The sequence below is a fragment of the Macaca mulatta genome, chromosome 5 (assembly GCF_049350105.2).
Source record: "Macaca mulatta isolate MMU2019108-1 chromosome 5, T2T-MMU8v2.0, whole genome shotgun sequence".
Taxonomy (NCBI): Eukaryota; Metazoa; Chordata; class Mammalia; order Primates; family Cercopithecidae; genus Macaca; species Macaca mulatta.
Genome location: NC_133410.1, coordinates 159,270,001 through 159,282,487, shown reverse-complemented (window position 1 = coordinate 159,282,487; position 12,487 = coordinate 159,270,001). Strand labels below are relative to the sequence as shown.

The 12,487-nt window shown below is 36.9% G+C and overlaps 1 protein-coding gene across 5 annotated transcripts in view; it reads left to right on the top strand.

The window, feature by feature from the left end:
- The window catches only part of LRBA (LPS responsive beige-like anchor protein), a 766,998-nt gene that overhangs the window by 335,328 nt on the left and 419,183 nt on the right, over positions 1 to 12,487 (top strand). For all 5 annotated transcript variants that reach the window (XM_028848808.2, XM_028848811.2, XM_028848807.2 and 2 more), the window contains exon 37: positions 11,965 to 12,131. In XM_028848808.2, the coding sequence (XP_028704641.1) occupies positions 11,965 to 12,131 (167 nt within the window). The remainder of the gene's footprint in view (positions 1 to 11,964; positions 12,132 to 12,487) is intronic.

Below are 12,487 nucleotides of genomic sequence, written 5' to 3'. Positions count from 1 at the left end.
CCTGCTGGGTTCAAGCACTTCTCTGCCTCAGTCTTCCGAGTAGCTGGGATTACAGGCACCTGTCACCATGCCCAGCTAATTTTTGTATTTTTAGTAGAAACGGGGTTTCACCATCTTGACCAGGCTGATCTTGAACTCCTGACCTTGTGATCCACCTGCCTTGGCCTCTCAAAGTGTTGGGATTACAGGTGTGAACCACTGCGCCCAGACTTTTTTTTTTTTTTTTGAGACGGAGTCTCCCTCTGTCACCCAGGCTGCAGTGCAGTGACCGGATCCCAGCTCACTGCAAGTTTCGCCTCCCGGGTTTACACCATTCTCCTGCCTCAGCCTCCCGAGTAGCTGGGACTACAGGCGCCCGCTACCTCGCCCGGCTAGTTTTTTGTATTTTTTAGTAGAGACGGGGTTCACCGTGTAGGCCAGGATGGTCTGGATCTCCTGACCTCGTGATCCGCCCATCTCGGCCTCCCAAAGTGCTGGGATTACAGGCTTGAGCCACCGCGCCCGGCCTTTTTTTTTTTTTTTTTTTTTTAACTTTTTTGAGTCAGGGTTTCTTCTGTCACCCAGGCTGGAGTACAGTGGTGTAATCTCGGCTCACTGCAGCCTCGAGTTCCTGGACTCAAGCAATCCTCCTACTGCAGTCTCCCAAGTAGCTGGGACTACAGATGTGTGCCACCATGCCTGGCTAATTTTCTTTTTTTTTGTAGAAATAGGCCTTTGCCATCTCTACAGTCTGGTAGACAAATATTATATATACTTAAGAGTTCACAGAAGAAAGGTTTTTTATTACTAAAAGTGTAAAGTAAAAGAATAGAAGATCCTATATTAATCTTCAAATTATTTAAAAATATTGTCTGAGGACTATAGTTTGTAAAGATAAGAACCCAACACGTTGTATCCATTCTATTAAAACAAGAAGAAATGGAAGAGATACTTTGATAAGTGTTTTGCCTGTTTTAACCTTGAATGCTGTTATCAGGGGAAGGGAGAAGGGGGATGCTGCTCTATCTGTTTCATTGGCTTAGGCTTTTTCATGCTGAGAGAAATCAATACTTCGAGTCATTGCATGACAGAGGAATCACTTCAGAATTAAAGATGGCTGTCACACATTATCATGGGTTGACTTTTGTTTGCTGTCGACATTTTTAAGCTTTCATTTTTCTGTCTTTTCTATGAGTCTTTCTGAGTTTCTGTAGATAGTTTTTTTTTTTTTTTTTTTTTTTTTTTTTTTTTTTTTTTAAAGATCACGCTTTAAATCTAAGGTAGGGGATCAAGTACAAAGACCTCCAAAAGTGAAATATTGAGAAACTTCTTCATTTATTGTCCCTGAAGTGATATCACTTTTAAATTGTTTTCAGTGAGACAAGTAATTTATAGTATAAGTGATTTTAAGACAAATTGAGAAGTAAAGTACTACACTTAAATGTGTTTAGCAGAAGCAATGCTTGGTTAACTAAAAATGTAATAATCTGTAGCCATGTAAAAGAAAGAAGGTCCTGAAATGGAATGATGCACAGTTTGATTCCATTATATAGGAATGACATCTTACTCTAAACAGTGACTACCTCTGTAGAAAGCAACTGACCAAACAGGGAGGAAGTAGAAAAGAGAAATTTCTTTTTCTTTTTTATGGCATTGTTCTTTGATTTGTTTTTAAAAGCAAGTATGTGTTTCTTTTAAAAGTCTTAAAAAGGTTTTAAATACAAAACTTTTAGACCAACACATAAATTGTTTAATTATCATTAAACATTATTAATTTAGGAAAAGGGCTTGCTATTTTATCATTAAAATTGTGTGTAATTTATTTTTATTTCAAAACTTAATAAGAACTTAATTGCAAACTTAATAAAATTTTGCTTTTTATAACCTGTTTCTTTAAAAACGTATTACTCTGAAAACCTATCTTTAGAAACAATGTATGTTTAACATCATTAATTTAATTTTTTTGTGATACTGAAACAAAGAGTTTGTGAGAAGTCTTCTAGCTGTCCAATCACAACCCCTTTCTACCCTGTTAAGATAACCACTGTTCTGAATTTTATGGTTGACATTTGCTTTTGTTTTATTCTTTCAAAACTTAAGTATGTTTCTTTTAGCACTATAATTTCTTGCACAATTTTCGATCCTTACATAAATGGAATTATATGTATTTTATTCTGGAAATTTTATTTCAACATTATGTTTCCAAAATTTAATTATTTTCTTACATGTTTCAACTCCACTTTCATTACTACATAGTATTCCATTATGTATAGACTGCTGGCTGTTCATTACCTCTTTCTACTGTTGATAGGCCATTGGATTATTTCCAATCTTTAGCTTTTATGAATATGTAGGCCATTAGTTTTTTAATAATCTCTTTTGTTTGGTTGGTTGTTTTAAGTGTTTAGCTATTATGAATAATGCACTTTGAACATTTTATATGTCTGGTGCATGTCCTCATCCATTTCTGTATGGTGGAATTACTTGATTACAAAATGTTCATATTTTCGCTTTTAATAGATATTGCCACACTATCTTGTGAAAGTATATACCATGCCCAGCTTCAATGTAGAGTTGTTCTCATTGTTCAGCATTCTCATCAACAATTGACTGATAATTTTTATCTTGGCATTCTGGTAGTTGTACTTTCATTTTGAATTTTTAAAAGAATTGAGTCTATTCTGCTTGTTATATGTTTTCCGTTTTTTGCTTTTGTGAGTACATGTTGCTCTCTTACCCAGTTTCTTATTGGTTATCTGTCTGTTCCTCATTTATTTGTAGAAGGTATTTACCTATTTGCTATATGAGCCTATTTTTTAGCAGGAGTATTTTAACTGCTTTCTCCATCTATACTTTGTCCATTCACCTTTTAAACACTTCTTGCTGGGCGCAGTGGCTCATGCCTGTAATTCCAGCACTTTGGGAGGCCGAGGTGAGTGGATCGCTTGTGCTCAGGAGTTTGAGACCAGCCTGGGCAGCATAGTGAGACCTAATCTCTACAATAAATAGAAAAAATTAGCTGGGCGTGGTGGTGCGTGCCTCTAGTCCCAGCTACTTGGGGGACTGAAGTGGCAGGATCACTTGAGCCCAAGAGATTGAGGTTGCAGTGAGCCAAGATCACACTAGTGTACTCCAGCCTAGGCAATAGAGTAAACTACTGTCTGAAAAAACAAACAATTCTTAAATAAACTTTATTGAAGTATAGTTTGCATGTAATAAAATTTTAAGTATACAATTGGAGGAGTTATGATAAAGGTGTGTATCTGTGTTACCATTACAATCAAGATATAGGAGATTTGGGTCATCCTCGAGAATTCCCTTGTGATCCACTGTGGTCAATTCCTCTCCATATATTCATATCCAGTCCCAGACAACCAGTGATCTGATTTCTGTTATTATAGATAGTTTTATCTGCTATAAAATTTTATATACGTGGAATCAAATAGTAGGTACTCTGGGTTATTTTGGCCAGCATAAACTTTCTGATATTTGTTCACATTGTTGTGTGTATTATTGGTTTGTTTTTTAAAATACTAAGTTGAATTATTTTGTTTATCCATTCAGCTATAAGCAGATATTGAGTTGTTTTCAGTGTCTGGCTTTTATGACTAAATGCACCATGGGCATTTTCATACCAGTTATTTTTGTGGAAATATGTACTTACTCCTTTTGAGGAAATACCTAGGAGTAGAATTGCTACATGCTCCTGTAAGTATATGTTTAAGCTTACAAGAAACTGACAAACTGTTTTCCAAAGTAGTTGATGACTTTACAATTCAACCACCAAAGTAGATATGAGAGTTCCAGTTGTTCCATGTTCTTGTCAGTGCTTGGTATTGTAGCTCTTAAATTTTAGCCGGTCTGGTGGGTGTATAGTGATAGCTTATTGTGATTTTTATTTGCATTTCTCTACTGACTAAGCATCTTCTCATGTGCTTATTAGCCAGTTGTGAAATGCCTGTTCAAATCCTGTGCTCATTATTTTTAATTGGGTTGTCTTATTTAGTTGTATGAATTCTTTATATATTCTTTAAAGAATTCATTTGTAATTTATATGTATGTTAAATATTTTTTCTCAATTTGTGGCTTACCTTTCATTTTATAAATTGTTCTTTTAAAGAGCAGGTGTTGGGCCAGGCGTGGTGGCTCAGGCCTGTAATCCCAGCACTTCGGGAGGCCGAGGCGGGCAGACCACAAGTTTAGGAGATCGAGACCATGCTGGCTAACATGGTGAAACCCCGCCTCTACAAAAAAAATACAAACAATTAGCGGGCATGGTGGCGGACGCCTGTGGTCCCAGCTACTCGGGAGGCTGAGGCAGGAGAATGGCGTGAACCCGGGAGGCGGAGCTTGCAGTGAGCTGAGATCCAGCCACTGCACTCCACCCTGGGCGACAGAGAGAGACTCTGTCTTAAAAAAAAAAAAAAAAAAAAAAGGGCAGTTGTTTAAAATTTTTTTTTTTTTTTTTTTTTTTGAGACGGAGTCTTGCTCTGTCACCCAGGCTGAAGTGCAGTGGTGCGATCTCGGCTCACTGCAAGCTCCTCCTCCAGGGTTCACGCCATTCTCCTGCCTTAGCCTCCCAAGTAGCTGGGACTACAGGCGCCCGCCACCCCGCCTGGCTAATTTTTCGCATTTTTAGTAGAGACAAGGTTTCACCGTGTTAGCCAGGATGGTCTCGATCTCCTGACCTCGTGATCCACCCGTCTCGGCCTCCCAAAGTGCTGGGATTACAGGCGTGAGCCACCACGCCCATCCTCATTTCTAGTTTTATAGTATAGTTGGAAGGGTGTAAAGTCTTACAACTTAGTTTTCTAAAGTTGCTTTGCTGTTATTACCTTCTCTCTCTCTCTTTTTTTTTTTTTCCCTGAGATGGAGTCTCACTCTGTCTCCAGGCTGGAGTGCAGTGTGCAGTGGTGTGATCTCGGCTCACTGCAACCTCCGACTCCCTGGTTCAAGCGATTCTCCCGCCTCAGCCTCCTGAGTACCTGGGATTACAGGCATGTGCCACCATGCCAAGCTACTTTTTTTATATTTTTAGTAGAGATGGGATTTCACCTTGTTTTCTAGGATGGTTTCGATCTCCTGATCTCGTGATCCACCTGCCTCGGCCTCCCAAAGTGCTGGGATTACAGGCATGAGCCACCTGGCCTGGCCTACCTTCTGTTTTTATGTATGTTTTAGAATCAGCCTTTCAGTATTTATAAGAATTGCTAAAGATATTTAGTAAGATCGTGTTGAATATATAAAATCAATTTTTAAAATATCGAATCTTTAAATCTATAAACTATATTTTGTATATATAAATTGTATATTCATTTAGCTTCTTAATTTCTCTTAACAATATTTTGTCATTTTATTTTTTTAGTTTTTATGGTTTTATTTTTTATAAGATCTGTATAAATTTTAAAATGTAGCTAAGTATTACATATTTTTCATGCTTTTGTAAATTTTGTTTCTTCATTATTATTTCTTCTTCTTCTTGGCTCTGTAACCCAGGCTGGAGTGTAGTGGCACAATCTCGGCTTGCTGCAGCCTCTGCCTCCTGGACTCAAGCCATCCTCCCACCTCAGCTTCCCAGGTAGCTAGGACTAAAGGTGCATGCCACCACACCTGGCTGATTTTTGTATTTTTGTAGCTGTGGGGTTTCACCATGTTGCCCATGCTGGTCTCCAACTCCTATGCTCAAGTGATCCTCCCGACACAGCCTTCCTAAGTGCTGGTATTACAGGTGTGAGCCATCTTGACTGGCCTCAGTATTATTTCCTCTTAAATGTTTGGTGGAATTCACCGATATAACTATGTGGGCCTGAGATTTCTTTGTGGTAAAGTAGTTGAGTTCAATTTCTTTAGTAGAGAATATGTCTATTAATATTTTCCATTTCTGTTTTTTTTTTTTTAAATCTTTTAGGACTTTTAAAAAATGTTTGTTTGTTTGTTTATTTATTTATTATACTTTAAGTTCTGGGATACATGTGCAGAACGTGCAGGTTTGTTACACAAGTGTACATATTCCATGGTGGTTTGCCGCACCCATCAACTTGTCATCTACATTAGGTATTTCTCTTAATGCTATCCCTCCCCTTGCCCTCCATTCCCGGACAGGCCCCTGTGTAGGATGTTTCCCTCTCTGTGTCCATATGTTCTCACTGTTCACCTCCCACTTATGAGTGAGAACATGCGGTGTTTGGTTTTCTGTTCTGGTGTTAGTTTGCTGAGAATGATGGTTTCTAGCTTCATCCATGTCCCTGCAAAGGACGTGAACTCATCCTTTTTTATGGCTGCACAGTATTCCATGGAATATATGTGTCACATTTTCTTTATCCAGTCTAACATTGATGGACATTTGGGTTGGTTCCAAATCTTTGCTGTTGTGAATAGTGCCTCAATAAACATGCCTGTGAATGTGTCTTTATAGTAGAATGATTTATAATCCTTTGGGTGTATACTCAGTAATGGGATTGCTGGATCAAATGATATTTCTAGTTCTAGATCCTTGAGAAATTGCCACGCTGTCTTCCACAATGCTTGAACTAATTTATACTCCCTCCAACAGTGTAAAAGTGTTCCTATTTCTCCATATCCTTTCCAGCATCTGTTGTTTCCTGACTTTTTAAATGATTGCCATTCTAACTGGCATGAGATGGTATCTCATTGTGGTTTTGATTTGGATTTCTCTGATGACCAGTAATGATGAGCTTTTTTTCATGTTTGCTGGCCACATAAATGTCTTCTTTTGAAAAGGGTCTGTTCATATCCTTCACCCACTTTTTGATCGGGTTGTTTGTTTTTTCCTTGTAAATTTGTTTAAGTTCCTTGTAGGTTCTTGGAATTAGCCCTTTGTCAGATGGATAGATTGCAAAAATTTTATCTTATTCTGTAGGTTGCCTGTTCACCCTGATGATAGTTTCTTTTGCTGTGCAGAAGCTCTTTAGTTTAATTAGATCCCATTTGCCACTTTTGACTTCTGTTGCCATTGCTTTTGGTGTTTTAGTCATGAGTCTTTGCCCATGCCTATGTCCTGAATGTTATTGCCTAGGTTTTCTTCTAGGGTTTTTATGATTTTAGGTCTTACATTTAAATCTTTAATCTATCTTGGGTTAATTTTTGTAGAAGGTGTAAGGAAGGGGTCCAGTTTCAGTTTTCTGCATATGGCTAGCCAGTTTTCCCAGCACCATTTATTAAATAGGGAGTCCTTTCCCCATTGCTTGTTTTTGTCAGATTTGTCAAAGATGAGATGGTTATAGATGTGTGGTATTATTTCTGAGGCCTCTGTTCTGTTCCATTGGTCTTATATATCTGTTTTGGTACCAGTACCATGCTGTTTTGGTTGCTGTAGCCTTGTAGTATAGTTTGAAGTCAGGTAGTGTGATGCCTCCAGCTTTGTTCTTTTTGCTTAGGATTGTCTTGGCTATGGCCTCTTTTTTGGTTCCATATGAAATTGAAAGTAGTTTTTTTTTCTAATTCTGTGAAGAAAGTCATTGGTAGGTTGGTGGGGATAGCATTGAATCTCTAAATTACTTTGGGCAGTATGGCCATTTTCACGATATTAATTTTTCCTATCCATGAGCATGTAATGTTTTTCCATTTGTTTGTGTCCTCTCTTACTTTCATGCAAAGGATGAATAGTAAAATTAGGTAAAGCCATGACATCTGGAAGGAAAAATTAAATATTGTCTCTATTCATTTACATTTAAAGAGCTAAAATGGTCAATTTGTCTCTTTACTGTGAGTGACTGAATTTCTTCTGAGGAGTTTTATTTATCCTATATTGAGTTTCTTCATTCTTTGGTTACAAATCTTAGGTTTCTTTAACAATAATCATGTAAAATAGAATTGTTCCCCAAATGCTTATTTTTTTTTCTTTTTATAATCAAATATTTTGTGGCCATGTTGTGAAGTTATATTATCTAGTTTATATAGTGCTTACAATAGGAACACAGAAAAGTTGATATAAAACAAAAAAAATTCTGCCTTAAAATTGAATGAACATTTTAGATCTGACCGTTTATGTTACTGATAAATAGCAATATTTGTTAATGTCTCTTGTACCTCCACTCAATCTCCAAATACAAGTATACATACATACACAAATATGTATACTACAAATAAGTAGTATGTATTTGATTCTAAAGTAAATATTTCTTATCTCCACATGACTTTGAATGATATTTCATACATAGAATTTATTATTGGTTTTTAAATAAGAACATCTTCAAATTACATTATAAGGGCATTTAAATAAATAGTTACAAGTTCATCATATCTTTATGAAACATTCTTGTTTGGTTTTCTTTTATCATGTTTCTAGGTCAGATGTGACCCTAATGTTCCACAAAGAGACAGAGATTGATAATCAGGAAAGAATAGCCCTTTAATGTGATTTATATCTATAGATTTTATGTCAGATATGAAAAGTTGCTGTTCAAATTGTAAAGAAGGATCCATTAAAGAACACTTTAAAGCATTTTACCATTGAGCTTACCTTGAGCCCTTGTTTTGAGAATTATGCCTTTTCGAACAAACTTTAGTAGCTCATCAAATGTTTACAAAATATAATTTGATATTAAATTATTATAATATTAATGAGATAGAAATGATAAGCTATTTAATAATATGTTTTTGGTTACTTTTAATACTGTTTAGTATGAAGGTATGTGGTGTTTCATAGCATTTCAGAAACCAGTGATTTTGTAAATCTCATCAGTAGATTTGAATTTCCTCTTAGGTGAAGTTAGACAAGGACAGATATGGATATATAGTAGAGAATGTTGGAAGTTTACGGTTCTGTGAGTGTCTTATCATTTCGTACTCTTTGTTTTAGTGTATGGTTGGGTTAGATATGAAATAACCTATAGAATGTTTCTCAGTTCTTGTGTGAATATATAACAATATGACATATCAGTTGACATTTTTGTTACAATGAAATAATTTCCTAATTATCTTCACTTAAACTACTGCCCTTTCATATATTTCTTAATCATTTTCTTTTATTTGCTCAAATCATATTTTTGACAAGTGAACTCTCTTGTGGTTTGTTTGGGTCAATCTTTTAAAAAAATATAGCCTATGGTCCAGGTGTGGTGGCTCACGCCTGTAATCACAGCACTTTGGTAGTCCGAGATGGGCAGATCACGAGGTCAGGAGATCGAGACCATCCTGGCTAACACAGTGAAACCCCGTCAATGCTAAAAAAAAAAAAAATACAAAAAATTAGCCTGGCATGGTGGCAGGCGCCTGTAGTCCCAGCTACTCGGGAGGCTGAGGCAGAATGGCGTGAACCCAGGAGGCGGAGCTTGCAGTGAGCAGAGATTGCGCCGTAGCATTCCAGCCTGCGTGACAGAGCGAGACTCTGTCTCAAACAAACAAACAAACAGACAAACAAAAAAGTACAGTATATCAAGTTTACTTTTAATTTCTCATCAGTTAATCTAGTTCTTATTAGGATTTATTTTCTCCACATCAGTGTTTAAATAAACAGTTTGCCTTTACCAGTGAACATCTCTGAGATGTTGAACTCAGGTACCCTCAAGTACCCTCACAGAGGTTGCCCAGGATCTTCGGATTGACGCAATCTTGGATCTAATGTAATCTGCTAATTTTGCAGATTAGGACATTTAGACCTAAAGAGGTAAATGAGTGAATTGATCACGACTGACAGGAGATATTAGCAAGGGTGATACCGTAACCTGGTTTTTGTTTTGCTTCCCAATCTTGTAGTCATTTGTATAAGTATACTGTGACTCCTGTGACTTTTTTCTATACTCATTCTGCATTCCAGAATTTCTACAGTCTGTTAGTCGTTCTACCTGTATTTTGTACTTGGGTCAAACTCTCTTGCTTTGTCCCTCGCTTGTTTTTCTGCCTTGTCTTTGCTTTAAAGGTTTCCTTTATTCCCACCCAAAACTAACTTCTAAAATTCCTCTTTATTAAATTCAGCTTTTCATCTCCCTAGCATAGTGTTTTGCACATACTAAGATATTTGATTCCTGGCCGGGCACAGTGGCTCACGCCTGTAATCCCAGCACTTAGGGAGGCCGAGGCTGGTGGATTGCCTGAGCTCAGGAATTCGAGATCAGTCTGGGCAACATGGTGAAACACTGTTTCTATTAAAATACAAAAAAATTAACTGGGCGTGGTGGCGGGCGCCTCTAGTCCCAGCTACTCGGGAGGTTGAGGCAGGAGAATTGCTTGAACCTGGGAGGCAGAGGAGCCAAGAATATTGCGCCACTGAACTTCAGCCTAGGCAACAGAGCAAGACTGTCTCCAAAAAAAAAAAAAATATATATATATATATATATATATATATATATATATATATATATATATTTGATTCCTTGTGCATGTACATATACAGCATGCAAAGGATGAATTGCTTTTGGTGTAAGGAACAAAAAAACCATTTTTTTTTTGGACGTTTCTACTGGTTTACAATGAGCAGGAGTTTATTGGCTCTTAAAAAAGTCTTTAAAAAGTCTCATAGGGGTTCTAAAGGTAGGCTGGTCTTGAGAATTTGATTGATCCGGAAGTTCGTGATTCCATCTGGAAGGAGCTCTATTTTTCTTCAGTTTTTATAGTTCTGCTCTCATTTTGGCTGTATCTTCAGGCCAGCTACCCTCATGGTACAGAGAGCTTCCAATACTCCTAGAATTGTGTGCTGCTTCTTTTACACCCTGAGAGGAAGGAGGGAACTAACTGTCCAACAAAATCTTGAACTTTACCCTACCTGTACCAGTTACATCAAGTGTTCTTCCCTAATACAGTTTGCCAGTGTGAGTGTGTTTATTACCTGATTGGTTTAGGACAATCAGGACTCCTGTTTGTTGCTGGGGTGGTGGTGGGAGTAGTGCGTGGTAGCAATTTATCAAAACTGGTATACTGTAGGAGAGGCAAGCATCCACAGTGTATATTCCATATGTAAACTAGTGATGTTTGTTCCAACATCAAGTTTAGGTTACTTATCTATCAAAGGATGTGTGTGTGGGGGTGGTGGGGGAGGACTCCAGTAGACACTGAATAGAACAAAGGACCAAGTTTACATCCATCTTTGTTTTCTTATTTTAAACGATGCCTTAACTACAGTATCATAAACGTGACACCACAATCTTCTGAATTTCAAAAGAAGAGAAATAAGCATTTTGGAAACTAGCAATTATAGTGTATCTGATTACTGACAAATAATTCTAAGGTTTTTTTTTTGGGCAAAATTGATATCTAAGACAGTGCTTTTCAGACTTTAATGTATATAAATTGCCTGAGAATTAAAATTCAAACACAAAGTGAATAGATTTGGGGTGGGGCATGAGACTCTGCATTTTAAATAAGATCCCAGGCAATCCCAGTGCTTTTGGTATATTTTGCTAGGACTTAAAAGACCAAACAGTTTCATGTTCTAAAGGTGTTTAGAACTAGCTCAATTTACTATTGTAAGCTGCTGTTGTCTCTTTTCTGGCCCTCTGCAGTAGCCTCATAACTGCGAACTTCACTTCTCTTGTCCCACTACCATCTATTCTCTAAATAGCGGCTATATGCATAAAATTCTCTACTGGGATTCCATTACATTTGAATAAAATCTAAACTCCTTACCATAATACAAATGATGTGGCCTTGGCCTGCCTTTTGAAAATTATTTCTTACCATTATTCTCCTTATTCACTATGTCTCAAGTCCTTTGCAACTTCACTTCATGCTGTTTGTCGTGCTGGGCCCCTGCTTCTTACAAGACTGTCTTTGTCTCATTGTTCAGGTCTCTACTTGAATGTTTACCACTTCTGAGTGTATCTCATGATTGACTTCACAGAAGTAAATTCTTGTGGGATGTTTTACTGAAAGAGCAGATCACTAAATCTCAGTCGTTAGGTTAATGAGGAATGTAAAAGTAGATTTAAAATTTTGGTTGTTTTGATTTAGGGTAAAGATTATTTCATAATGGATTTTAAAGGTTTTTTTTTCATATTTTTTATAGTATTAATTTTTTTTCTCTCCAAGTCACTGTGTGCCCAGTATTCTGCAGAGAAACGAGAAGATGAGAAGATGTGTGATCATTTGATAAGAGCAGCAAAATATCGTGACCATGTGACAGCAACTCAACTAATCCAGAAAATTATCAACATTCTCACAGACAAGCATGGAGCCTGGGGAAATTCTGCAGTGAGGTAAAGGGATACCTTTAGGATTTGGCCACTGATTTTCTGTAGATGGCTTAGGTTTAGATAAATGACTTTGGATATGATCAAAGCCAGATGAAGAAGAGAGTAATTTAATTTTGTATTTCATCGTCTGTATGAATTTAAAGCCAAAGGGAAGGAGAAAATCAGTATGGGTACAATTATGGATCTTTATAGATCCATATTTATCCAATCAGTATGGGTACAATTGTGGATCTTTGTAGATCAGTTTCCTCAACTACTTCCAAAATAATATTTGCTTTATCTACTTATTCCTTTTGAGATGAATTATTAAGGGAAGCACTTAAACTATCTTACTATCTACACTTATAGCCAAATTTTTA